A 27,834-nucleotide genomic window follows, 5' to 3' on the forward strand; every position below is an offset into this window, starting at 1 on the left:
GGCTGCAAAGGCCTTATAATTAATATTCCCTTTTCTGAACTCTCAAAACTAGGGATGAAAGACAGGTAGGGGTGCGTCAGGGGAGAGCACGGGGTGGGGGGGAGGACCAGAGGACAGAACAAAGGGGGGAAACTTACCTTCTATTTCTCCTCCAGGGGCAGAGATTTTTGACATACTCAGGTAGGTGGTGGCCACGATGTCATTGTGGGTGAGGCGGTCCCTAGAATAAGGGGGCAGAGGGGGCCTGAACACAGAAGGACTGCAGGCCACAGCCCACTCAGGGAGGAGAGGGCCTCAGTTATACATCTTTAGGGGTGCCGCTCTTCACACTGGGTATGTTACTGAGGGAAGAAGAGACTGGAAAAAAAGCATTGCCCAAGACTCCTCTAGAGGGAACTCATCCATCTGGCCAACCACCAGCATCCCATCAGCCAACCAACATGGGGCTGCCAGCCTGGATGTCTGGGGAGACATCGGCAGGTTGAAAGGAAAGAGGCCAGGGGCAGGAGGCCGGGTGAGGGAACAGGAGGCTGCTCAGAGAGCCAGACTCCCAGACCCACGCAGAGCCAAGTTCCAGAATCTCAAGAAATATCCAGACCAGGAGAAAACCAGGCAACCGGGAAGAAACTATGTCTAAGGCCACAGTCTTAAATTAGCTTATATTAGCTAACGCAAAATTATGCCTTGTATCTGACTTTGTATGTGACGAAGCACTTGTAACCTCCTTTATCTCCAAGGACCCTCTCAGGAGCCTTGAGGAATGGTCACTTTTATTAACCTCTCCATTCCACAGATGAGCAAGTTGAGGCTCAGAAATGGAAGGTCCTTGCCCAAGGCAGAGCCAGAACTGAAACTCTGGTGTCCTGACTCCTGGTCCAGTGCTCCTGCCATGGCACGTGCTGTTCCTGTATACGACACAGGGGCCTGTCCCCGTCAGGCTTCCCAGGAGGAAGGCTTCTCCTCTCCCCAACCAGCATAGGGGACTGTGGGTAGGAGTTCGAGGGGACTGTGGGTAGGAGTTCGAGCAGACTGACTATCATTGATGAGCCCATTAGCCAACAGTGTCCCAGGCAGCCCCTCCCTCTGTGTCAATAATAAAGAGAATAGCTGGCATTTATTGAGCACCTACTGAAAGCCAAGCGATGTGCTAAGATCATCACATGAATTAGCTCTAACCCTCCCTCGGCCCTATGAGGCAGGTACTACCATTGGCCTCATTTCAAATGATGAGATGGCAAAACCAGGGTTTGAGCCAGCTACGCCTGACACGGGAAACAGCTTCAATCGCTGCTTCCTGTCAGGCTAGAGCAGAAGTTCTCAATCCAGCGATTTCGACCCCCAGGGACTTTTGGCAATGTCTGGAGACAGTTTTGAACGGGGGGTGGGGGGCAGTTGAGAGAAGCCACGGTTGCTACTAAACATCCTACAATGAACAGGACAGTCACCCCCAGCAAAGAATTCTCTGGCCCAAAATGTCATAGGGCTAAGCTGAGAAACGCTGGACTGGGCCAGACCCATCTCCTTCCTTGAAATTTCCCCAGGTCCATCTTCCTCGGAGCCCTGTAGGCTCTCTGTCCCTCCTCTGAGTACCCTGGTCACAGGCATGCTTCGGGCGACAACACACCCAAGCCCCATTGTGAAAGACACACTTGGGCAAGGTTGCTTTGTTTTCCTCCTCAATCCTATACCCATTAGATGCCTGATCTCTGCAGCTTCCTCCCTTCCTGTCTGTACTTCCCAGGGAGGTGATTAAGCTCTGATTTTAAAGTGTTTCATCGGGGCAGGGACTAACTAGGAAGAGTGCATTGTCAGCAGAGATTTTCATCCATTTTCCTGTTGAATGATGTTAAGAAGCTCTGGAAAATAAAAATTTCCTGAAACACTCAACAGTGAGCTCATCAACACCAGATAACTGGCAGCTGACGGCACTGGGAAGCTACCTTTACGCCCCACCTCCAGAAAAGAGTGGCACTTGGAGAAGAATGGAACTTCTCACCTCTGGTCTCATCTGAACCTTGTGAGAAAGGCAAGAAAAAGGGAGGAGAGAGATTCTGTTTTCATGCGGGTGGGAGTAGCTTTTTGGGTTTCTGTTTTTTAACAAAAAAGCAAGTATTAAAGAATCGAAGGGAAGATTAAGTTACAGGGAAAAGGCCATGTGGACCATATCGTATTTCCAGGATTCAGGTAATAACAAACGTTTATCTGAGTTTTCTGGGGGGGGGCGGGGAAAGCACTTTTCTGGATGGGCATTTGCAGCAGCAGAACGCTTTTTTGGCCAAGAGTTGGGTTTTGGGGCTTGGGGTTGCTTTTGGAAAATACAGCAAGTCTGAAAATAGACTCACAATAAAAATGCCACTTCAACCCAAACCAGAGAGGCAACCACCAGATTCCGTAATGTGTTCGGATTGTACAGTATGCTGATGCCTTTGACACAGCTCACACGGCCCCGGGCAAGGCCCAGCCACCACACGCAAGACAACTGCACCCGTGTGCACGTGCACACCCAGGAGTCCACACACACGGACACAGACTCGCCGACAGCCAATCAGCCCCCATCCACGCGGCGCACTCAGGTGCACACACACCCTGAGAGCTGAGATGCAGAGGGGTTCTGGGGACGCAGGCTCTCCCCCAGCCCACTGGCCCACGGAGCATACCTGCGGTCAGGGCCCTAGAGGCCTCTCCCTCCTGGCTGCAGCTTTCCTCTCTAATTCCCACAATCTGTTTTCTCTCGGCCGGGGGAGCTGGCGCACACTTTAATGGCTCTGTGGCCTGGGGGTTTTCCCTGGTCTCTCATTACCCTCCTGGCTGGGGGTGCCATGGCCAGAGACCAAAGGAGAACACGCTGGGAACCGCAAGGCCAAGACTTTTTGGGGGCAGAGAAAGGACAACTCTCTTTTTGGAAAGCCTGATGTATGGAAGGTCCTAGAGCTCATGCGTGGGAGCCCTAACAGCCCTCCAGGTGTGAGAGAGATCACACACGTTCACGTAGTGGGAAGCGGACAGCCCAGTGGTGAAGAACACAGGCTCTGGGAGCAGCAGGCTTGGGTTCGATCCTGGCCTCAGCTGCTTCCCAGTTGCCCCCTCAGACAGATCACTCCCTCATCTATAAAGTAGCCAGGAGTCACGTTGAGGGTCACGTGACGTCACACTTGTGAAATACTTTCTGGGCACGGGGCCTGGCACACAGTAGGCGCTCAGCAAGTGTTAGAACACTTTTCTAAGATGTCCATGTGGCTCTTGCCCTCACCTGTTGCAAGCCTGCAGTGGCCCCACACCATTTCATGCTAGCAACCCAACGGGCGGTCACAGCCCATTCTCCCAGAAGCTCTACTCTTTCCAGCTTCCTTGCCTTTGCTTATGAGCCTCTCCTCACTGGAGTGGCCTCACCCTGGACTTATCAAAACCCCACCTCCTCCAGGAAGCCTTCCTGGCACCCCCCGCCCTAAGGTATCTCAGGTACCCAGCTGGCTGCCCTCCTGTGCCTTGGAGCAGGGCTGTGAGTAAGCTTCCCAAGAATGGCCCACGCCCTCTCTTTCTCTGGCCTCCCAGCAGAGGATACTCCCTCACCTGAAACAGACTCTCCCACTACATGCTCTGAACTGAGGAGAACTGAAGAACCCAGTGACCCCTAAAGATAGCCGCCTCCAAAGACTCCAAGACTCAGCACTCACCAGTCCATGACGCGAATCCTCATTTTCTCACACATGGAGGGAAACTGAAGAGGGAAGAGAGACATGTTGGGGTAGGGTCCTTTCAAAGAAGGGGAAGTCCAGGAAATGGGCAGGATGCTGGGGAAGCCAGGAGCCCAGGGCCTCCTGGAATGGGCCCGAGGGGGCAAGGCTCACCATGGCAGGCAGCGTGATGCTCTGGTTCCACTGAGGGTTGGCTGTCTTCTCCAGGATCTTGCTGCAGAGCTAGAAGACACAAGGGACAGGTGGATGGAGCTCCGAGCGGACTATGGACTCCCTTGGGGACCACCTCACCAGCTGGAGGCTGTTCTCTGCCATGTTGGCCACCCTTCAGGCTGGGCAGAAGAGCCTGGGCGCCTTGAAGGCTCAGACACAGGGGACTGCAGAGACAAAGCTCAATGGTAAATCAGACCCAGAGCTGGAGGGTATGGGGTGGGGCAGCAAGGGGGGGGGGGGAATGGGGGGTGTGGGGGAGGATAGACTGCCTGAATTCCACAGCCCTTCTACCCTTATCTCCTACCTCTGGCTGGAAATCCTCCCCCTTCACCTCCCATATGGACAGACTTTAGTGTGGGGGCCCTGAGTCCAGACTGGCTTTCCCAGGGGTCCTACAGCCTGAGGCACTAACCTCTACAAGTCAGCCCAGACCACCTGCCCCTTTGGAAGACTGTGAGCCCTAGGAGATTAGAGGTGGGGGGAGGAGAAGGGGAAATGGTAGCGGGAGGGCCAGGGCTTGGAGGCCAGCCACCAGCATCTGAGAATGAGAGGGGAACTCAGTGAATATACAAACCCCATCACAGTCTGCCTCAGATCAGCCCTGCTCTTAAGACTGGGCTTTCCACAATCAAGAAACCCAGCAGAGGTGGAAACTAGATCTAAACCAGTGGCTTATGTGCCCTACCTATGCTCGGAATCCCCAGGGAGGCACCATGCCCCTTAGCCAGCTCCAGGGCATCCTGTACCCTCACAGGAACAGCAGGTAAAGACTCTATTTCAGATTCATAGATGGTAGGTTTGCACATCCTGCAGCCTTTTTCAGAGCATGTACTATGAGTCCTGCATTGTGCTCAGCATTTACGTGCATTATCTCATTTAATGAGCATCTGATCAGGGACTTCAGTTACTCCATCAAATGAGGGTGCAGGCTCCATGGGGGGCCAGGACTTTGTCTCCATCCCTGGTCCACCCAATGCCAGCCCCTGTCCCCACCCTCCCCACCTCCCTGTGAGAAGAGCCCAGGCAAAGCCTGGGGGCAAGGAAGGATGCCAGGATTTGCTCCTTGTGCCAGCAAAGAAAGAAGTAAGGACAGAAGAGAGGGACAATGGGCAGAGAGTGAATGAAAATTCAAAGGGTTGAAGGCACATAAAAAGATGCTCAACCTCCCTCATAAGAAAAGAAACACAAATAAAACCAAGATACCATTTCTCACCCATCAGATTCATAAAATTCTCTAAAATCTGACAGCCCTCTGCTGGCAAGACTAGGGCAAAACTGCATGCTCATATTTTGCTGGTGGGAGAAAAAAATAGCTCGACCCTCCAGACAGCAACTGGCCACTCTCTCTCCAAATTGCAAATGCAAAAACCCTTTGGCCCACCAGTTCCACCTCTAGACATTTATCCTACAGAAATACTCTCATCTGTGCAGAATGACATGTAACATGCAGTGCAGCTTGAACTATCAAGGCTATGGAACAACCCACGTGTCCACCAATGGAGGACAGATTGAATAAATGATGGTCCATCCACACAATGCAGCTCTAAAAAGAATGAGGACTGCTCTAGGATAGGAAACAGTTTCCGAGTTATATTATTAATTGAAAAAGGTAAGTCCTGGGGATGAAATGTACACATGATGACTATATGGTAGAGTATGTAAGGTATATTTGAAGGCTGTTAAGACAGTAGCTCCTAAGAGTTCTCATCACAAGGACAAAACATTTTTTCTTCCTTTTTTTATCTATATGAGATGATGAATGTTAACTAAACTTATAATCATTTGGCAATCTGTAAGTCAAGTCATCATGCTGTACCTCAAAAATTTATTTCAAAGGCTGCTCAATAACCTATGAAAATATGGGCCTATAAAAACGGTTTACCAAGCTGAAGAGGTACAGTTGATTCTTGATGGTAGTTACACATTCTATAAATCACCAAGAACACTGAATTCCTGAATATTAAACCATTGCTCTGGGGGAATTTCAGGGTTAGGTTCCTACCAGCCTCTGTCACAACATTTTCATCAACTAATCAACACATAACCTTGTGTCATGTGTGTTTCTCTTCAAGGATATCTTATTTAATATATACTGTTGATTCACTAACACTGAACTCTCGGTTAGCAGTACTATAACTCATGCCTGAGTGAAGCTTATCTAACATATCTTCTCCTAAGGCACAACCCAGCCTTTTTGCACAGAGGAACACCGGACAGCCCTTTAGCACACTCTAGGGGGGCATTTTGAACAACAATATCACATAAAAAGCACCAAAATGTGACGAACATGACACCAGGTAGACCAAGAAAAGGACACATCTTTACAGGATGACAACTGAAACAAAAAGGCAGATTCACGCTATTCCAACTCAGTGGCAACGTGCGTCAGTCATTCCGCACAGTCCGCAAATCATCATGAAAGCCCCATGGGCATTAATTTTAGGATTACAAATAAATTTTAGCGAGTAGGTGAATTTGCAAATATGGAATCCACGAATAATGAAAACCAACTTAATCTGAATCTAATTTTTTTTCCAGTGGGGGAGAAGGGAGGGTTGGAAGTGAAAGCAGTAGAGAGAAAAACACACTACTAAGAAATACACACAAATGTTAACAGTGGTTATCTCCAGAGTGATGTGGGGTACAGAAATACGGTTAGTTTTTTTTAATTTTCCTTGATTTTCTCTTTTTTCTATTTTTTTATAATCAATAGGTTTCCTTCTTTCATTCAGAAAGAAAGTTGTTTCAAAGTCTCTCACCCTGCTCCCCAAGCACCTCTCCTTTCCTTCTCACCAAGGTGGGTGGGTGGGTGGGTGTGTGTGTGTGTGTGTGTGTGTGTGTGTGTGTGTAAAATCACGTATGGTTCACATCTTGGATAACAGTGCCACCAAGTGTCCATGGGAAGAAGTGCAATGAGGGCCAGGCTAGTGTGAATGGGAACACAGAGGACAAAACCCCAGGACTCCAGATTAGGTTGTAATGAGAAAAAGTGACACGCGGGCAGGCTGAGGGAGAGGGAGAGGCAGAATGAGACAGGCAGTAAGGGTAGCTGGAGGAGAGAGAGCGTGACACAAAGATCCGGGGACCATCAGGGAAGTCCAACAGGCTGAAGCTTTCAGAAGGGAAAGTAGGGGGGTGTAGCTTCTTGCAGAAGCCCAGTCACCAATCAGCTTTATATAGTCCTTTGCTTTGGCCAGGTCCCCTAACTCCATCACCTCCCACAGACATTTTGACCTACCTAGAAAAACCCCTGGGGCCAGCCAAGGGCAGCTCAGAACAGAAGACCTTGGGAGATCAAGGTGCCTTCAAGGACCCAGGAGCAGCCAGGAGTGCCGGAGCTCTGAAACTCGGCTCCCAGAAAAGCCATTAAATTTGAAGGCAGGTCCGTGTTGGTTCTCCCCACCATCAAAGCACCCTACCATTTTGGGGAATGTGCAATAAAAAAATGAAAACAATCTTGAGACATGACTTTCCCTACCTGTCAAATTGGGAAATTAATCACAGTCTTTGGAGGAAGTGTCCCATAAGCCTGTCCAGCCACACCTTCCCACATCCTTCTCACCTTCATTCCTTCGTTACAATCCCTCCTGAGGCTAGATACAGGGCATCAGACCCCAAGCCCAAGCCCAAACTAACACTGCACTTGGGTAAGGACCTCACATGTGGGTGAGGACCTGCACTTGGGTGAGGACCCACAGTGAGCATTTACACCTCAGTGTGAGAGAGTTTAAGATCCAAGTTACCTCTACCACATACATTTTCACTGAGACCCTGGGAGGAAGGAGCCAGCTTGAAGGGGCTCCCAATGGCCAACGTCAGGACAGTTCATACAGCCAACACAGTAATGACTGATTTTTAACACATGGAATTAATAAAAAGTATTGAGTTCCATAGTAATACTCAAAGGCACTAAGGGAGAGGAAAGCTCTTCTTTCCAGAAAAACACCAATTTATAAAGAGAGAAGGAATGATAATGAGAAAATCACCACTTTGCAACCCCAAGTAAATGATTTATTCAGGCAAGGAGGTCACTGGCTGCATAGACCATTAGGTTAAGAAGTTGTTGATATACACACAGTGTATATAATAGGATATACACACAGTGCCAAGGTATTGCCCACAGATGCCTTGCAAAGTACAAAAGGGAGCATGCAGTTTGACAAGAGAGAGATCTGGAGACACCATCTTAAGCAAATGATCAGATAGTCATCACCAGTGATGGGACAATCTCACTCCGTTTCCTGTTGTGATGCAATATGGCGCACACAACATCACCTACAACACATTCTTGCTGAAATACTGAATCTGAAGGGAATCTAGTCTCAAGAACTAATTTCCAGTTTATAGGAAATGTGGGGACTAGAGAAGCAAGGTAAACAACACCAGAAGGAATCCAACAAATCCAGAACATGGACAAATGGTCTGGGCTCTTCAAAAAGTCAAGGGGTGAGAACATTGTTGGGGTGGGTGGGGAAGGTCAGGAGGGGCTGTTACAGAAGAGACTAAAGAGGCCTAAGGACCAAATGCACAGCATGAATTCTAGTTGGGTCTTAGATCAGCACAAAATTAAGCCATCTCCAAAGGACATTTTGGGGATAGTCAGAGAAAATTTATATGAGCCAGAATCTGCTAATATTAGGGAATGACTGTTAATCTCATAGATGTGATAATGTTACTGCAGTGGCAAAGAATTTTCTTCTTCTTGGGATTTTTGTTGAAGCCTTTAGGAATAAAGTCTGCAGCTAGGTTTCAAATGATTCAGGCAGGAAAAAAAAAGTATCTATATATAGAAAGTAAATGCAATAAAATGTTAGCAGTTGCACTTCATCTAAGTGGAGGTCATACCAGTGGGTGGGGTGTTCATTGAAAAACTCTTCTAACTTTTCTTGATATTCTAAAATTTTCAAAATGAAGAGTCATAAAAAAGGTCTATTACCTGTACATAGGGGAAAAACTGGAAAGACAGGCACCAAAAAACGAACTTGGTATGATGCTTTACGGGTAATTTTATTTACTTTTTTCTGTAATTTTCAAAACGGCTTAGTAAAAGCCATTTTGCCATACTGATGTGCATCAGTAATAAAAGAAGCAAAAAAAAAAAAAAAAAAAAAAAGGTGGGGAGTGAGTCTGGGCATCAGAGAGGATACCCCGCTCTCCCCCTACCCCACCCCCAACCCTGGGCCTGCCTCCCTTGGTGGGATGGGCTGGTAGACACCCCTTCTTTTCAAAATGAATCTAAGAAAAGATTAAGTGAAAGGAAAATTGCAAAAAGCTATATGAATGGGAACCCACACCACCTCCACCACACCCTCAGCTTTTAGTGTTTATTGCAAATTTTTAAAACTTCTCTCCAGTTGTCCTGTAACACCTGTGGGTTGTCTTCCCCCTCCCTACCTCTGCCTGGGGAGCGAAGGGGGAGCCGGGGACGCCCACCCTCCGGCCACCCAGCTCAGATTCTCAGCCCTTCTGCCCTGCCCAGTTCCAATTTTCCTGTCAACCTCCAAGTCATCTGACTCAACTCTCCCAGCCCCGGTTCTGTGGCAGGTGGCACTCTCCGCAAGGTTGGCACAACCTCAGGGGGCCCTGACCCCACCTTTGGCAACTCCCTGCGGTCAGACACATCTAAGAGGCACCCCCTCCCCAGAGGGTTCTGGGAGCGGCAGGAAGGGGGGGCAGTCTGCGCCCACCTGATCTGTCATTTTCCCACCATTTCCACCACAGTCTCTGCTTTGAGGTTATGGACTAAATAAGACGGGGTTCTTGCCCACAAGTCGGAGAAACAGATGCTAACAAGTACCGGAATGGAATGGAAAACCGGCTAAAAGAGGGCCTAGGTCACGGTGGAGGGCCGAGGACTACACTAGTGCCTCAGGCCCGCGGGGGTAGGCAAGCTGGACACCGAAAGATGCTGGACTCTTCGGGGAGGGGGCAGGAAGGGCACAGGCACGGGCAAAGGCTGGAGGGGTGACCGCGAAGGGAAAGAAGAGGCAGGGCAGACGAGAGGACACAAGGCTGCCCTGTGAGCTGTGCAGTTTCTACGCACACAGGGGTGCGGGGAGGGAGCCCCCGCGGCTGAAACCCCGCCCAACCCAGCGCTCCAAGCCGGGGCTGCAGAGCTGCGTGTCCCAGGCAGGGGGCGCCATTTTCTCGCACAAATTCCTAAGCGCTGACTTCGGCCGGATTATGCGGTTTGAACTTCATTGTACAGAGTTGTTTTAGGCTAATTATTCTGGGACCTTTTATGGGGACAACCCAGAGAAGAGAATGAACCCAAGGCTGCTGTGTGGTCTTGGGAAGAGATGACAGTGGGCAGAGGGGAGGGGAGGGCCTTGGGACATGCTTGAAATCAAAAGCAGAGGTGGCATGTTTGATGTAAGGAGGTAAAAAGAGGGAAGAATCGAAGCAGGCCCGCGTTTTCTGCCTTTGACTGTGGCACCTGCTTAGGATGGAGGCTCCTGGAAGTGGGGCAGTGGGGCAGATGAGTCTACTACGGGGCCCAAGGGGCAGCAGACAGATGCACGGAGGCGGGCGGGGGGGGGGGGAGGTCTGGGGCTGAAGGGGGTTGGGAGTGAAACAGCTGTGGGAGTCCTCTGCGAAGAGGTAAGGCTGAAGCCTGAAGCCAGAGAGAGCCTGTTGGGCAGGCAGAGGAGGCTGGGGAGGGCCTGCCTGCCTGGGGGGCTGGAGGGAGGGGGCCCACAGAAGCCACAGCAACAGCCCTCCCTCTGGGCAGAAAGGGGGGCTGCAAGGAAGAGAGGTATGAGTCATCCCCAGGGCTCCCACGGAGTGGACTTTCCCCACTCAACTCCTGCCACAACTTTTTTAAAAATAATCATTATGTTTCTATCGCTTTTTTTAAGTTTCCCTATCTTTATGCCTTCACATCTGGTTTCCATGCTAGTGCTTAATTTTCCCCCACTCTTCTTTCTATCCACTGTCTGTCTGTCCTCCCTGTGTCTCTCACCTATGTGTCTGTCCCAGATACCCCAAGCCGACCTGGATAGCCAGGCCTGGGTGAGTGTCTCACTGTGCGTCCCCCAACCAGCCCCCAACCCGTGCACCTTCTGATAGGCCGCACCAAGGGTAGCCTGTGTGCGCCTCACATTGTCCTTTACTCCGCTCAGCACCCATCCACGGGGACACCCAGCAGTCACCCTCCCGAGAGAATCCTCCTGCTTCCTTACTCCTTACCATTTTCCCTGCAAAGCTGACTTCCATGAAGGGATCCACCAAGTTCTTCTTGTTACTGTCAAAGCCAAAGATCTGCTTCACATTGTCCATCACGGCATCATCCACTAGGGAGAACACGCTGGTCAGTGCTCGCCGGCTGTCCAACCTCCAAAACCTCACTTTCCACCTACCTGTCTCCAGAGAGTCTTGGGACTCCCTGAGAGAGACGCTGTGGCATCCCCTCAGCCTGGGGACTCCCAGAACAGAGCCCCTGAGGGCATGCCCTGCTCCTTTGCCCTGCCCAAACAGCTTTGTTCACTGACCCCTGCTCTCAATGGGTTTCAGAACAGATCCACCAGATGACTGACGGATTGATGGATTTGATTAGCAATCTACATCACTAAGGGCAGTTAACAATCCAGGAAAGGATTGGAAGGTGTTATAATAATATCCCATTATTGATGCCTATTTGACATTTCCTTTATGTCCATTAGCACAGTGACTGACCTGATGTAAACCAATAAGTCAATTCTGGTTTGTTTGGGTTTTTGTTTTTGTTTTATTTTTTTCTACAAAAAATATATATATTAGGATTAGATATTTAGAAATCTAGGGGAAAAAAAACCAATAGTCCAATATATCCCAGATGTATAATATTAGAGTAAAAAATATTATGATATAAATTTTGATTTGGCTTTCAAGTATGATTTTACAATTCTTTGTGTTGCATTTAAGTTGGCATTTTACATAAATGTAAAATATATAGGTTCGGGGACACCTGGCTGGCTCAGTCAGTAGGGCACATGACTGGTGGAGCTTAAAAAAATTAAAAAAAAATATATATATATATAGGATGCCAGTTACAGTTAGTACATTCATTAAAATCCCAAGATAAGTCAAAAATAAAATGAGAAACTTTGAGGAAAAAGTATATATATATTTTTTAAATATTCTATTTTTAAGCAATCTCCACACCCAACATGGGACTCGAACTCCCAACCCTAAGATCAAGAGTCACGTGCTCTACTGACTGAGCCAGCCAGGTGCCCTGTGAAAAAATTTTTTTTAATTTTTTTATTAACATATAATGTATTATTTGTTTCAGGGGTCCAGGTCTGTGATTCATCAGTCTTAGACAATTCACAGCGCTCACCATCGTACATACTCTCCCCAATGTCCATCACCCAGCCACCCCATCCCTCCCACCCTCCTCCACTTGTTTGTTTGGTTGTTTTTTTTTTTTTATTTTTAGGGGCAGCTGGGTGACTCAGTCGGTTAAGCGTCTGCCTTCGGCTCAGGTCATGATCCCAGGGTCCTGGGATCCAGCCCCGCATCGGGCTCCCTGTCCAGCAGGGAGCCTGCTTCTCCCTCTCCCAGTCCCCCTGCTTATGCTCTCTCTCTCTCTCTCTCTCTCTCTCTGTCAAAGGAATAAATAAAATCTTTTTTTAAAAAAAGAATTTTTAGCCTATGCTGCTCCAAATCAATATCTTCCTGAATTAGCCATATTATGTATGAATGTATATACAGATAGATGGATATGTGCATATGTGTATTTATGGCATGTATAGATATCTATGTGTATATGAATGAGGGGAGGGGGCAGTTACAGATTATATACCAGCTGCTGTCTACATGAATACAAAGACAACAACAATTAGCAAATATTTATGTCCTATTTACCCACCTATTTCATTTATTGTAGAGAATTAAACATCAAGCACATTCACCTTGAACAAAGCAAACATTTCTATTTCCCCAGCCCCCTGTGGGAGCTCACCAACCTCCCTTCTGCATAGTTTCAACCAATAAATTAAGAATGTTATTAAGCATGTATTTTAATGTCCATTTAATAACCATTACTTTCTCAAGGGTTTTCCCCCATGATTTGGGTACAATTAAGCTTGCACAGAAGGAAGGCATTTCTTTTGAGTCATTAGTCAAAGGGGTGAGCAAAACCTCAAATAATTAGCCTTATGCAAAACTTATAAACAGGGACCTAAGTTGCAAATGCTCTCACTGACGCTGCTATGAACAGAAACACTTGATTAAGCTAATACGTGCTTCAAAACAGGGGCTCACCCTTTAAAAACGTGTATGAGCCCTATTCCAAACCCAGTCAAATGTGAAACACTGGGGGAGGGGCCCCGGCATCTGTACACCTTTAAAGGTCCCCAGGTGGTTCTAATGTGCAGCCCAGATTGAGACCCACAGCTCTAAAATATTCAGCATAATTCCTCCAGCATTTACTGAACCCACAGGATGGGGCCAGTGCAGGGCCAGTCACTGGGAGAAACCAGGCAGGGGCCACCCTGTCTCTCTTGGGAAAATGAGGACATGGCCACAGCAAGAGTGACCCACTGCCCCAGCTGGTCAGGGATGGAGGGGTCTCCCAGGATGGGGGGCTTGTGGTGTTGAAACCGGGACAGTCCCAGGCAAACTGGCATGATGGCTCACCAAGCGGATGGATGTTTTTCATCTGTGGAGACACTGAGCCCTTCCACCATCTAGTGACTATTTCCCAGCCCAGGGGCCCCGCTCCCAAGCTCAATCTTGGGCCTCCAACCCAGGGAGGACACCAGACTCACTCTGCGGTAGATCCTCAGCTCTGAAGACCTTCAGGCAGAAGTGGGCTCCCCGAAGTGCCACGCCAGTTGGCCTGAGCAGATTGTTCTCAATGTCCTCCTTGTCTTCAGAGGGGTCCTTTCTCTCCAGCTACAATGCAACCAAATATGATTCCTTAAAGAGTTCATTAGCACAATATCTTCCCTTCTTCAACCAAGACCCCTTAAATGGTGCATTTTGAAGAAAGGTAGATCTCGCCCTGCTGCTTACTAAGGTGTGATCTCAGGCAGGTCCCTCTCCCTGAGACTCTGCTTCCTGATCTGGACAATGGAAAGAGTAACACCAACCTTGCAGACTGCTGGGCAAATCAACTTCAATAATGTACAAATGCATATGGCAGGCATTCAAGAACCCTGGTCTTCTCCCTGCTCCCCCATTAACAAGCGTGCAGAAGTGACATGTCTTCAATAACATGTGTTCATTCACTCGACAAGTGTTCAGTGTCAGTGAGTGGCGACTGGGTTATGCTGAAGGGGGAGGGATGCAGCAGTGAACAAGGTAGACAGACGTCCTGCCCCCACAGAGCTCACTGTCTCACAGCGAAAGCCCACCTTTAAGCAAGCTCGTATTCTGCCATTCCACTGGCTGCAACACAGACCCGAAGGCAGTTACGGCAGCAACCATCTTGACCCATGAGATGGAAGCCGCATGATGAAGACAGAGGGGCGAAGACCAGGAGCCTGGGTCTCTGGTCATTGTGGGAGCATGGTGCAGGCTCTGGACGGCCTCCCCAGGGATTTATGAGGGAGAGAAACATACTTCTATCCTCCTTAACGCTTATTATTCAGGGCACCTTTGTTAGAGCAGCTGAACCTATATCTTAATTCACACAGGGGCCCAAGGGAGATGTGAGGGGAGAGTGACCTCGAACTCTGATCTTGGGATGGAGACAGAAGCATGCTCTGAGGTGGTCATGCCAACAAGACTGACCAACCACTTGCATGTGGACTGACAGATGTGGGACTGAGGGATGAGGAATGAAATTAGGCCTCTTGCTCGGGAGATTGAGTGGATGACAGTGTCATTTCCTAAGATGTCACCTACCACAAGATGGGAGAAGCTGTGAGGAGCGGGCAGCGGATGATCCTAGGTTTTCATATGTTAAGTTAGAGGGGCCTAAGGGACATGTTCATGTGGCTTTATTACAAAGCAACTGAAACTGAGTGTCTGGAGCCCTGACAATCCAAGCTGGAGATGAGCAATTTAGGAGTCTCAGGTGGACAGAGATGGGCTCCTCGAAAGTGAGGGTCAAGGACGCAGCATAGAGGCAAGCAAGGGAATTTTATTGAGCCACTGAATTTGAAGGATCCATATTTTTTAAAAAAGGAGAAAGAATCAGGAGAATCACCAAAGCTAAGGGAGAAGAGAGTTTGAAATAAGCCATGGGCTCTGGAATCAAAGGCTGTGGAGGAACAGAGAGGATGGAGAAGACAGAAGAGCCCCTGGAGGTTGGCAATGGTGACCCTCCAGCACGTGGTTCCAGGGAAGGAAGGTGGCAGGAATCCTCGTGAAGAGGAGGAATGAGCAGCCAGTAGAGGAGTAGAGAAGGGCAACCCGATGTGCTCCCTGACAAAGTTGGTCATGCCCGGGAGCAAGCTGCAAGTAGCTTGGAGAAGAGGAGTGGGGAGGAATGAGTAAAGTGGGCGAGGGTATTTGAAGGTAGGGAAATCTTGAGCCTGGTACAGACCTAAGGGCCGAAGAGAAGACACCAGGAAGAGCAGGGAGAACAAGATGGTGGAGGACTGGAGCACAAGGCAAAGGAGGCAGGAAGATGGGGAAGGGAGGGAAGACAGATGAAGTCAGGAATGAGGACCAAAGGAGCTTCAGGAGCTCACATTGTTCACCACTGTGCAGCTCTGCCTGTCTCAGGCGGCGGAGGTTGAGGCTTAGGAAAGACAGCAAAGTCTGGAAACAGCCACTGTGATGAATGGGAAAAGGAGTAAACCACACCCAAGGAAAAGAAGAGGTTGATAGCACCCATGTTCATCTAGCCAGCACCTCCAGGTGACTTCTGCCTCCGAAACTGACCAAGGAGCAGTGTAGACAGTGGGGGTGGGGGGGGGCGGTCATGAGGTGTGGCAGGAGACGCCTGCTATGGAACCAGTAAGCACATGGTGAGAGCTGTGATGGAGGATGGGGTCTAGGCTGGAGGAGGGGAGAGCATGGCAGGAGGGCACTACTGGATCGCGGAAACCAACGGGGGGTGGGGGGGGCCTGTAATGCCAGGGAGGAAGGACTGTCATTCAGCAGGGGCGAGGGAGGAAAAAGGCAGAGAGTGGTAGAGAGAGGGATTTCTGAGCTCAGGGTCTCAAAGGAAATGAAATCAGATGTCGGTGGCTGATGGGTCACATCTCAGGACAATGGCGAAGATCAGAATCTGCAAGCAGGGCCGCCCCTGGACCAGCTCCGCCTGAGGCAGGGGTAGGTAACAACAGCCCAGAAGAGGGAGAAACAACCAGCAAAGCGGCCTTTAAAGGAGGCAGCGCTGAAGTTGGGAAGAGCTGACGGCCAGGAGGCTGCAGTGGGAAGCTGCTCCTCCCATTCCAGAACCCACGGGGAGTCGGGGAAGAAAGTAGGGGCTTCTGTCTCAGTTGGTTTCAAAAGAAGTGGCTTCGTCAGGAAAAAGCAATGTTCCAATTAAGAGGAAGAAGAGGAAGAAATGTTTTAGAAAAGGGTAATAGACTCAGAGATGCCACGAGAAGGAGCAAGATGGCGCCATGTCTGGAAAGACATGCTACAGAAGGACGGGACAGGACTACACGGGACGGGAGAGAGGGACAGGTGCCTTTGGGTGGGGCTTGTCTAGTGGCGCTCCATCAGCCCCCTGCACAACACAGAACCCTGGGCTCTCCATCCCCTAACGCTCTCCACTGTGGCTTCCCGGGCCCTTGTCATCAGCCAACTCCTATTCCCGTCACCATCACAGAACTTGCCCTCTGCCTCCCACCGCTCTTTCCCCTCAGTTTCCCTAATTTTGCCTCTCCCTCTCCTGGCCATCTCAGGCTGGGAAGAGAAGGCCACACCTTGCACCTGCACCCACCATCACTCCACCATGTCTTTTATCTGTTAGTCCCCATCACCCATATGTGCCACTCTCTCCCCTGGTTCTCACTGATACCATCCACCAAGCCGAGGGCACATGCTCACCCTTCCTTCATGACTTCAGCACCTGCCTCACCACTTGCCTATTTGATTTCCAATTCTCCCATAAGATAATCAACATCCATGTGGTCAAGTCATTCGCCAGCACGGTTCCCTTCCTCCACCATCAGCTCCTTAATCTCCCCTCCCCTTCAGCTGCTAGAGGCATGGCCACATCTGGAAGCTCCAGCCATTCAGAACCATTCCTCTAGCAGAACCTTGACCGTTGAAACCCTTCTCCAAAGACAGCTTGCAATCTATCTGCCTCCTCCAACCTCCCACTCACACAGAGCGGGGCTCCCAACACAGCCTGGCACACAGCAGGAGCTCAATAAATGTGCATTCCCTAGCCCTTCCCTATTCTCTATCCCCTTCACCAGCTCTAAGCCTTGCACTCTTGCACCCTCCCCACCCAGCACCACCAGCCATGTCCCGATGCCCAGGCTACCTCAGCCCTGTGCTTCCGCTAGTCCTGCCCTCCCCATGCCCAACACCTCTGCTATCCACCAGTCTGCTTCCAGGCCACTGGGTATAATGAGACTCTACCACAAAGCTGCCAACCCAGAGTAGGCACTCTTGTGTCTGCTCAGAAATCCTTCCGCTTACCTGGAATTAACCCTTCATTCCTCTCCCACGGCTATTCCCAACCTTCTCTCTTCTTGCCAAACATACAAAGATGCTGATACCTCCCCGGGTCTGCACGCCTTTCTCATTCTTCCCACCTCCAACTTGAACTTGACTTACTGGTGTGTAAAGATGATAATAATGGTATATTCTCAGGGATAAAATTCAGGCTGAAGTAGAATATAGAGAATGATCTCACTTTTGCAAAAAAAGAAAAATATACAACAGATCTGCGGTTGCCAGAGGTGGGGGAGAGGGGGGCAGAGGAAGGGGGTGAACATGTACAAACTTCCGGTGATCAGATAAGTAAGTCACGAGGATGTAATGCACAGCACGGAGACTCTAGTTAATAATACTCTATTGCATGTTTGAAAGTTACTGAGAGAATAGATCGTAAACGTTTGGAACTACATAACTAGACTTGTTAAACTACATGTTAACTAGACTTACTGTGATGATCATTTCACAATGTATACAAATGATGAATCGTTATGTTTTATGCCTGAAACTAATATAATGTTATATGTCAATTATATCTCAATTTTAAAAAGCAATAAAAAAAATAGATGGGGCGCCTGGGTGGCTCAGGTGGTTATGCGTCTGACTCTTGGTTTTGGCTCAGGTCGTGATCTCAGGGTTTTGAGACCGAGCCCTGCATCGGGCTCCGTGCTCACGCCAAGTCTGCTTGAGACTCTTTCTCCCTTCCCTCTGCCCCTCCCACTCGTGTGTCCACTCTCTTTCACTCTAAAATAAATAAATATTTTTTTTAAAAAATAGAAAAATGCACGTGTACATCCTTCTGGCAGGATATGCAACAAAATATGAATCACAGCTGTCTCTGAGTGGTAGAATTATGAGTGATTCACTTTTTATTAATGCTTTTGCATGCGTTCTCCATTTCTTAAACTTATCACGTATTTTTTAAAATCAGAAAAACTAAAGTTGTGTTTTTGTTTGTTTGTTCGGTACCTCTCCTGCCAGGTGGAGGAGCTGTGAGAAGGAGGCAGGCACTATACTCACGGGCGCTTCATCTCCAGGCCCCAGCACACAAAGGCTTGCTTTCAGGTAACCTCTGGCCCCAGCAGAGAAATCATCAGGGTCCGAGAGGAGCAACCACTTCCTCAGATAGGCATGTCCTAAGAGAGACAACATCCATCAGTGATGGCAGAATTGGAAGGACCCAAGTCTGCAACCAGGAGCCTGGGGCCAACATTTGGGTGAGAGATTTATTCACAGGGACATGGGGGCCAGACTTTGAGTATTCACGTGGGTCCAAGTCAGAAATGTCAACAGAAACACCTAGAAGAGGTTGGCAAAGCCAGACCCCTGGCCATTTGCCTCCCTCTCAGAAAGTGACCAGACCAGAACAGAAGCCAAGGTGTGGAGAAATGCTAGACTTGTTATCAAAATGGCCCGTCCCTGTCAGAGGGGACCTCGTCTCCAACAAGCCTTGCTTGGGGCCTTCCAGATTTAGCATCCCTGACTGGGCCAGCCAAGACCCACATGAAGGTTTGATCTCCCTGAGGGCCTGGTTTTCTTGGAAGATGGAAGCCTGCCTTCTCTTCATTCCTGCAGCTCTCATCTCCGCAGTCAGACGCTACCTCTGAATTCTAAAACCCCCAACGAAAAAAGGTGATTGTCCCAAATGGCTGTCCCCAACAGCCTCCAGAACCAAAATGCAAGGATATATATGGTCAAGGTGTTGAGGACGTGACTCACGGGGCTCTCTGTAGATGGTACCCACATCCATCTGAAATCAAACCAAGAAACACAAGTCAAACTCTTGCCCTTGGAGCATTAAATGAAATATGGCACGTTATGCCATCACATTAAAAATCATGCTTTGAAGATCATTTGGAGACATAGGGAAATGTTCATCAGCTGACATTACATGGAAAAAAGAGCAGAATACATGTTGATCAAAGTTTGGTAAGGTTTATCTATGCACGGGAAAGAAAGCAAAAGAAACACAACAAAATGGTAACTGTGCTGTCTCTGGCTGGTAGATTTAGGTGGTAGATTTATTTCATTTTTTTATTTTTTCCTTTCCTATATTTTATAATTTTCTATAAAAATTCATAGATCAGTGGGACACTGATGGTCAGGCAGGTTGTGCCTGGGGGCAGCCGGAGGGACATGAGAACTCTGTACTTTCCACTCTAGTTGGCTATGAACCTAAAACTGCTCTAAAAATTTTTTCTGATCATGGATTACTTTTATAATCAGAAAAAAAGAAAATACTTGTTTACCTTAAACTCTGGGTTCTCAGACCAAGAATATGCTTCAAAGATTAGAGACATAGACATAGAACCCCATTTATTACAGAATGACCCAGGTTCGATCCTGTTCTTTTTAAAACTGCCTTCTCCAGGAAAATTGGCTTCGTTTTCTATCTTGTGACTACTTCCCAGAGAAGAGGCCATATTTTATTTGGATAGCAAGGGGAGGTTAAAAGAAGTCTGTATGCCTTCTTTCCATTTGATAAATGCCTGAAGATTTGAAAATGAGAAAATCAGTGAGAACTGCCTTAAAACACCATTCGTGAAGGTCTCCATTGCTAGTTGCCTTTGCTTTCTGAGACCTGTTGATGCCTCCCTGTGAGCTGAGTCCTAGTCAGTCCTTGGTTCTCCACAGTGTACTCCTCATTTCTGCACTGTCTGGGACAAATGGGGAGGGGGGGCAGGCTCCCCCGTCGCTCCTGTGTCCCACCCTGTTCCCCCTGGACTCCACATCTGGGCCCCACTCCTAAGCCAGAGCAAGGGTGCACGCAGGGCACAGAGCACCGGTGTCACACTGGCCCAAGTCAAAATTAGGAGGAGGGTCGTCTAACCACCAATTTCAAGCTGCCTTCCCAGATGTAAGGACAAATATAAATCAGAAGCAAGAAGCCAAATTCCCCCTGTTGGACATAAGGGAAGAGATTTCCCTCTCCGCCCTTTCTGTCAGATAATTTACCTTAGAAACCTTGTAAATGTAAGTATTTTCTCCGCTTTTTCTGTGGGAAGGGAGGGGCCTGCCTTCGACACAGGCCTGGGTCCAAGTTGTAAAACAACTCTCATCACAAAAATGCAAGTTTTTCTGTTTTTTTCCTCTGGAGAAAGTCAGTTAGCCAACACAGATGGTCAACCCAATTACCAGGTGGTGAGGATGAACTGTGTGTCGCCGAGGGCGCTGTCAGTCGTTTGCCTTGAGGACTAGTTATGCTGAGAATAAGTACCGGATGGGCTGTATCTGCTCAGCGGTGTAAAGGATTTCTTGCTGCCTTTACCATCTCCTAGTGGATTGCCTGTCATGCGCATCACCTTCTGGATTGATACTTTTTCAATAATAAAAGTCTATTCTTTCTCTACGACCTTTGTGGAGAGGATTTCTGAGTTTGGAGAAGATTTTGTTTTGTTTTGTTTTGTTTTTAACTGTATTTCCCCAACACAGACTGAGAGGAACAGGACCCCCGAGGCACCAGCCTCTGCACATTATGTACAGAGCCTCCACTAATGTGAACTAGTGACAACTAACTGCTTTCAAAGAAAATACATAATTACCCGGAATTCCCCAATGAGAGCATCTGTCCGGAGAGAACGGGAATCTACCACCTGGTGGGGGGGGGAAGATAAATTAAAACTCTTATTTACAAGTAAAACGTTGGCTCACACAGGACCCAACACAACAGCTCTTCCCTCCCAAACAGTAACAGCCAATTAGGTAGAGCACTTGCTCTGTTCCAGAGACTGTTCTGAGCAATGTTTAACACTCACGTGAACCCCCTGAGTAGGTACTATTATTATGCCCATTTTACAGATGAAGGAACAGAGGCACAGAGAGACTACAGGACTTGTAGAGCATCACACAACCCCTAAACGGCAGAGTCAGGACCAGAACCCAGATGGTGGCTCCAGAGCCCACACCTTCAACAACTAAACTACCCGGCCTTTCAGAAGAAAACCCCCAAAAAAGGGGGAAAAAAAAAAAAGCCAAGACCCAAAGAAAGAAGATCCTGGCCAGAAACAGGCACATGGGCAAACAAAATAAAATGAGAATCAGGGTCCACTGCGAGAATGATTTCAGAACCCTGACCTGCCACCCCTGTGGGGGTGCTGGGCAGTGGGGGTTCCCCACTCAGCTGCTGCCTCCATCTGAGCTGCCGAAGGCATTTCTGTGACCAGCAGAGCTTGGCAGTGAGTCGCTCCCCTCACCCGTGCCCTGGGCCACATGCTTCTTCCTCACACTAGCTCACACTCACACCAACAGGCACGCACACACATGCACGCTGATCCACACATACACACGTGCATGGTGGTGTGCCCGTGAGTGTACACGTAACCCACAGAGAAACACTGATTGCTGGGACGTACCGTGATAAAGATGGGCTCATCAAACAGCTCCGAGGGAGAGTCAAACACATTGAAGAAGAGAGTCTGAGGTTCGGGGCAAAAGGAAAACAAATGAGTGCCTGCTGACCCCGGGGGGCTGAGGAGAGGGTCAGCCACTGCCCACAGCCTTCAGGTCTGGTCCACCTAGAAGTGTGGACTGAGCTCAGCCCAACAACGAGCTCTGGGGATCCCACAAGTTCTGGGGTATCTCACCCTTGACCTCATAGAGGTTGTCATCTCAGGGACAGGGCGGGGGCCAGCCCTACAGCGTGTCAGAGACATGGAGCACTGGGAGCCCAAGGCGGGAATAAGAGCCAGAACCCTCCCTCCAGTTTATCCAATAACCTACTGGGGACCCGGCATATCTCTCGATACAAAAACCGAATGGATTGTCAGGTGTCTGCTATGCATTCCCAATTCGGAAGGGCTACTGTGGTTTTCATCCTGATATCCAGCATCTCCCACCTCGTTGAAGAGTGGGCTGTTTCCCTTGTGGATCCGTGTCCTCTTGGTCTGCCCGGCAGCCGTGACCTTGACCACAGGCTTGATATTCATCCCTGGCAGCTGGCGACCCTCGATCACTTGCACCCTGATCTGAAAGCCAAGAGGAGGCATGAGCAGGAGGAAGACGGAAGTACTCAGGCCCCAAGAGAGTCGAAATCTCTGGGACCGTTCTCACTGCTGGCTTCTCGGGAAGGGTATTAAAAGGTATCAGGAAGAGCATTATAAGAACAGTCGTATTTTCCTACCAAGGTCCCTTGCATCTATAAAATCCCATAGTTCTGCACAAGAGCTGCCAAGCTGCCCCCAAGAAAGCTCCCAGCACTAAATTCCAGGGCCGGGCCAAGGACCCAGACCCCAGCTCATTTCACACCAGCCGTCGGCACAGCCCTTCCTCAGACCCCTTGACGCCGGCGCATCTAAGTGGCCTGAACATTCTTCACTAACAGCTCCCTCGGGAGGCTGAGCTGACACAGTGAAGTGACCCCACTTTATTCTTTATAAGATACAACATTTTCTCATGTTCTGAGAAATTATTTAAGAGTTTTCTCCATTGAATTTTAAGTAAAGAAAGGTTTCAGGAATATCTGTGCTTCCAAATTTAGGCAAAATATTTGAAAAGATGAACTTTTAAAATACTAGAACAAATTTTCATGGAAGAACAAGATGTTTACTGGTTTTAAGTTTTAATCAGCAGTTATTTATCGATGGATTGACCAACGCTTTTGGATTTTAAGCCGTACTATAGAAGAATATATTATTAATAACAATGGGAAGGTGGATCCATGATTTTTATTCTCTTCATTTTCCTGTATCTTCTAAATTTTCTACAATAAACATACATTAATTTTCGAAGGAGAAAAAGGCAATAAGTACATGACTTGGGAATAAAAATAATAATAATGTCAGAATTTTGTCTCTCAGGCAAATACACAGAGGTTACAGCTAGTACTTTCGCTTAAATTACCACGATTTAGAAGTAAAATGTATTTTTACAATTTGTTGCACTTAGCAAAGAGCTAAGTTTCCTGTTTTTCACTTTAAAAGTAGTTCTGAAGAGCTCAGTATCACTAAATGCAACTATATCAATATGGGAAATTTCGTCCAAAAGAAAAAGAATAAGCAAGGGACCAAAATTAAGATGCAAATAAGATGGGGTGGATTTTTGGATTAAAATATGCCAAAGGGTTGGGGCACCTGGGTGGGCTAAGCATCTGACTATCGGTTTTGGCTCAGGTCATGATCTCGGGGTCATGCAATCGAGCCCCGAGTCGAGCTCCACGCTCAGCGTGGCATCTGCTTGAGATTCTGTCTCTCCTCTCCCTCTGTCCCTCCCCCTGCTTCACGTGCTTGTGTGTGTGCGCGTGTGTGTGTGTGTGTTTGTGTGCACGCACTCTCTCTCTAATAAACAAATAAATGTTTTAAAAAAATAAATAAAATTAAATATGCCCGAGTTACTATTAATAGTTTTATTCTGTGAAGAGCTTGAACAAGCTCAAATTCTGCATGGCCTTCCAAAGAATCCATGGCTATAAGGAAGGGCATGGATCAAGAGAGAAAACAGAGCACTAGACAGAGCTTCTTAGTTTGGGGATCTTGTTAAGATGCAGATTCTGATTCAGCAGGGCTGGCGGTCTGCATTTCCAGCCAGCTTCCACCTGCTGCCCCTGCTGCAGCCCAAGGACCACACTATAAGGAGCCAAAAGCTAGCTAGCCAGATGAACCCTGGTTGGAAAACACATAAAAATGTAAAGATAGGCTGAATCTCTGCCGTGCTCCCCACCCTCTTTTTCAAAGAACAAAACCAGAGGCTGTGTTCTGAGGCCACAATAACACATGAACTGTTCATTCCGCACCTGCCAGGGACCCGGGGAAACCCCAGACTCCTGCCTAGGAGAGCCCTTAGGACCTGCCCCAGGCTGGACAGACATTAGCGAGAAAAGGAGACTGTGGTCAGAGAGTCAGCCCATTACCTGGAAGTCCTGCGGTTTGTCCGACAGCAGCTTTCTGGCCGTGGGAGCACTTCTTTTCCTCTTGCTCCCAAGGTGGTAGGTGGGTGGATGGGGGGGTGGCTTCCTCGGGGTGGTGGGGGCCCCGGGGCCTGGGGCGCTGCTCTGATCCAGTAAAGGCTCTGCCTCATCTCCCGTGAGCCCCTGGTCCTCGGTGTCCTCCTCTCCTCCTGTGTCTGGGCGGAGAGGGTGCTAATAAGGGCTGGCCCCCTCTGACCCCGTCCAGCCAATGGAGGAGCCAAAGGGCTTGGGCGCGAAGACCCACCAACCACCTCCCCTCCTGTCAGTGAGCCAGGATGGATGAGGGAGACAGAAGGAGTGCTTCCAACAGCGGAGACGCGAGGGCAGTGAGGCCAGTTAGTCAACAGGAAGGAAACAGAATGGCCCTACCCCTCCCCACCATGTCCTGCAGGGTCAGCCCCTCTGGCCACCTCGTCCCACGTCCCACTCTGGTGAGCTGACAGGTGGCAGCAAAGAGCTGGTTACGGGTGGTAGGACCAGGATCCGGATAGCCTGACCCGAGTCTCACCCGTGGGGGCCAGCCACTTCTTTCCAGAGTATCTCGTGTCCACGGTGCTGTCACTGAGCAGGGACCAAGTCTCAGCCCGGCTCTGTCCCCCACCTGGCATAGGGGCAAGGCACAGCCCCAGGAGGTGAGGAGGGAGCTGGGTGAGGGGAGCCAACCTAGGGCACCCCCACCCCAAGCCCAATCTCCCTGGCCGCCCCAGCCTGGCACAAAGCTCAGAAACAGTTCCCATGTCTTCTGGACACTGTCCCTTCTCACCACCTTCCAGGCAGGACTGGGAATTTGTCACCTTTGGGAACTTTCCCTAAGTGGCCCGAACCCTAACTCTGTCAGACCCACCTCCAAGGTGGTCCCAGAACACTCGAGCCCTTCACCCTCCCCACTCTGTCACCAGGAGCACCCCTTCTTCCTGCCCACCGCCCACCCTCCCCAGCAACCTATGCCCCAGTCCAGATTGATGTCCCTATCTCCAAGCTCAGATGGTGTGGAGCTCCAGCAACGTGGCTGGGCAGGACAGGCTTAGGGCACACCCCCACCAGAGGCTGCTCGGGTTTTAATGCCACGTGTGCCTCGAGCCCCCTTCACCAGGAGAGAAACTGCAGGCTCTTTCCCATGGCCAAGTCCCCACCTGGCCCATCGGTGTAGCTTCCTGCACATTCCAGCAGGGTAGGCCACATGGAGGCCTCACCAGCCCCGTGCAGGCAAGCCAAGCACCCTGGGCTGGATCCTCCTGTGACAAGGCTCACAGAGGCAAGTGAAGAGACCTGAGGCAACCTCAGAACTTGCCAACTCAGTCTGCTCGTTTCACAAATGATAAACCATAGGCCCAGAGAGGGAGAGTGGCCAGCCCAAAGTCACACAGCTACTTGGTGCCAAAGTCAAGAAAGGAACTCATGTCCCCTGACATCGGCCCAGGGCTCTTTCAAGGAAACCCCAGCTCTGTCATTATGACGCCATTGCCAAAGGCCTATGAAGTGCCAGAGCAGGGAAGCATTCCCCTCTGGGGAGCGGGTGTGGCCCCGGGTACCATCTGGGGCAGACCCCATCCTAGCACAGGCATGCCCTCCCATGCTCCCACCCAGCTGAGAGCTGCCCAGGCACAGCCCCTCCCCAAGAGGGCTTCCTCACACTAATCCTAGTGGCACTTTCTCTGCGTGGCAGAAGGCAGCTCTCAGAACTCCCCACCTGCTGGTGTCCTCTCTTCTCTGGACCTGGGCTGCCCCCAACTTGGGGAAGGCCGCAGAGGCTGGCTGAAGCCTCACTCTGGCCTCCCACCCCCAGGCTCCAGCACTGCTGCGAGGCTTCTTCCCAGGGGCCCTGCCAGGGTGGGCTCCTCACCAGCTACCATATCCACGTCAGGCAGAGTCGGGGAGGGTTCCAGAGACGCAGAGGGTGGGAACAGGGGCGCGGCTCCGGGGAGTGGCGTGTAGGACACCTGCAGGACCAGTGAGGCCTGGAAGAGATGGGGGTAGGAGAGCAGCAGGTTAGTGCATTGGCCTCGGACCACCACCAGCCAGCATCCTTCCTGTTCCTTTTACCCCTTCGCCAAGGATAATGGCTCTGATGGGGGTCAGGTTTGCAGGAGGCTGGGGCAAAGCCACCTCAGGGGCCCATTGGCATGGTCAAGTGGTCCCAAGCACAGAATCCAGAGTCAGCTTCTACCACTCAGAAGCTGTGCGGTCTTGGTCAAGATCTAGAACCTCACTTCCCTCATCTGTAAAATGAGGGTACTACCAACAATCGTACCTTCCTCGTAGGGTCAAATGGGGATGAAATGAGCTGACAGAGCACGTCATAAGCTTCTATAAATGAATCAGCAAGTCAACCTCTCCTGCAGGATTTTTCAATTCTCAGCCTAGGCCCATCTTCAGGAAAAAGCCCCCTTGGCCACTCTGCTTAACTGAGGGCCCTCCCCTGTTTCTCCACAGGTGGCTCAGCCTCGCTCTGCTCAGGCCCCAGCTGGCTCTGAGAGTCTCAGGGTGCTGCTCACCTTTCTGAGCCCTCTTCCCTCCAAGAAGCACCCCTGTCCCCCAACTCGACCTTAGCTATTCCAGCTTTGACCAGCTGAGGGGAGAGGGACTAGTCACCCCATTCTCATGGGCCAGGAAAGCCTGCCCTGTGTTTTCACCCCACGGACACACTGTGTCTCCCCCGCAACAAGACCTGCACTGTTCAAAGAAACAGCCTCAGCAGGCTCTCCAGCCTTACAGCTCCCTAGGCCAGTGGGGGCCTGGCCCAGCCTTCCCTGGTACCATAGGTCCAGCAGGCCTCCTGGGGCAGCCTTTTTGTGGATCAAAATAATAAATGCTCTATGGAAGAAAGTTTAGAGAGTACAGAAACCTTAAAGAAAAAAAAATAATGTGGGGCACCTGGGTGGCACAGTTGGTTGGTCAAGCATCCAACTCCTGGTTTCAGCTCAGGTCATGATCTCATGGGTCTTGAGATCAAGCCCCGCACTGGGGGGCAAGGGGGGGGGGGGTCAACACTCAGCGGGGAGTCTGCTTGAGATTCTCTCCCTCTTCCCTCCTCCCATTCACGCTCCCACTCTCCCTCTCTCTCTCAAATAAATAAATAAATCTTAAAAAAGAAAAGAAAATGCAAGAGAAAACAAACTGCCTTAAGTCCACCTTTGTTCACATTTTGATCTAATTCTCTCCAATCTTTTTAAACAAATACTGAACAGCCCTATTGTATATAAAATGCTTTTCTTTTTTCCTTATGTTAGACAGTAAGCATTTCCCAGGCTTTGACAAATCCTGTATAAACATAATTGTTAAGAATGCATAATATCCCCTGAGCAGCTCAGCATAATTCACTAGACACCTCTACTGAGTAATATTAAGGATTCCAAAAACTCCTGGGGCGAATCCTGGTCCTGAGACAGAAAGGGCCATAGGTACTGGATGGCTCCAGGTCTGGGGCTTGAACCCCCAGACTGGGGCCTGGGCAGGGGCAGCCAGGCTAAG

At 49.5% G+C, this 27,834-nt stretch overlaps 1 protein-coding gene across 18 annotated transcripts in view; it reads right to left on the minus strand.

Moving 5' to 3' along the window:
- DYSF (dysferlin) overlaps positions 1 to 27,834 on the minus strand; it is a 206,020-nt gene that overhangs the window by 130,845 nt on the left and 47,341 nt on the right. For 10 of the 18 annotated variants that reach the window (XM_027621360.2, XM_027621372.2, XM_027621366.2 and 7 more), the window contains 13 exons: positions 26,207 to 26,321; positions 24,872 to 24,964; positions 24,307 to 24,518; positions 22,298 to 22,426; positions 21,815 to 21,877; positions 21,005 to 21,055; positions 19,182 to 19,212; positions 18,483 to 18,598; positions 13,661 to 13,787; positions 11,097 to 11,200; positions 3,849 to 3,917; positions 3,675 to 3,718; positions 138 to 220 (listed from right to left, as the gene is read on the minus strand). In XM_027621360.2, the coding sequence (XP_027477161.2) occupies positions 138 to 220; positions 3,675 to 3,718; positions 3,849 to 3,917; positions 11,097 to 11,200; positions 13,661 to 13,787; positions 18,483 to 18,598; positions 19,182 to 19,212; positions 21,005 to 21,055; positions 21,815 to 21,877; positions 22,298 to 22,426; positions 24,307 to 24,518; positions 24,872 to 24,964; positions 26,207 to 26,321 (1,237 nt within the window). The remainder of the gene's footprint in view (positions 1 to 137; positions 221 to 3,674; positions 3,719 to 3,848; positions 3,918 to 11,096; positions 11,201 to 13,660; positions 13,788 to 18,482; positions 18,599 to 19,181; positions 19,213 to 21,004; positions 21,056 to 21,814; positions 21,878 to 22,297; positions 22,427 to 24,306; positions 24,519 to 24,871; positions 24,965 to 26,206; positions 26,322 to 27,834) is intronic. The other 8 variants (XM_027621378.2, XM_027621374.2, XM_027621376.2 and 5 more) reach the window with 1 other exon arrangement.

The sequence above is a fragment of the Zalophus californianus genome, chromosome 8, assembly GCF_009762305.2.
Source record: "Zalophus californianus isolate mZalCal1 chromosome 8, mZalCal1.pri.v2, whole genome shotgun sequence".
NCBI classification, from domain to species: domain Eukaryota; kingdom Metazoa; phylum Chordata; class Mammalia; order Carnivora; family Otariidae; genus Zalophus; species Zalophus californianus.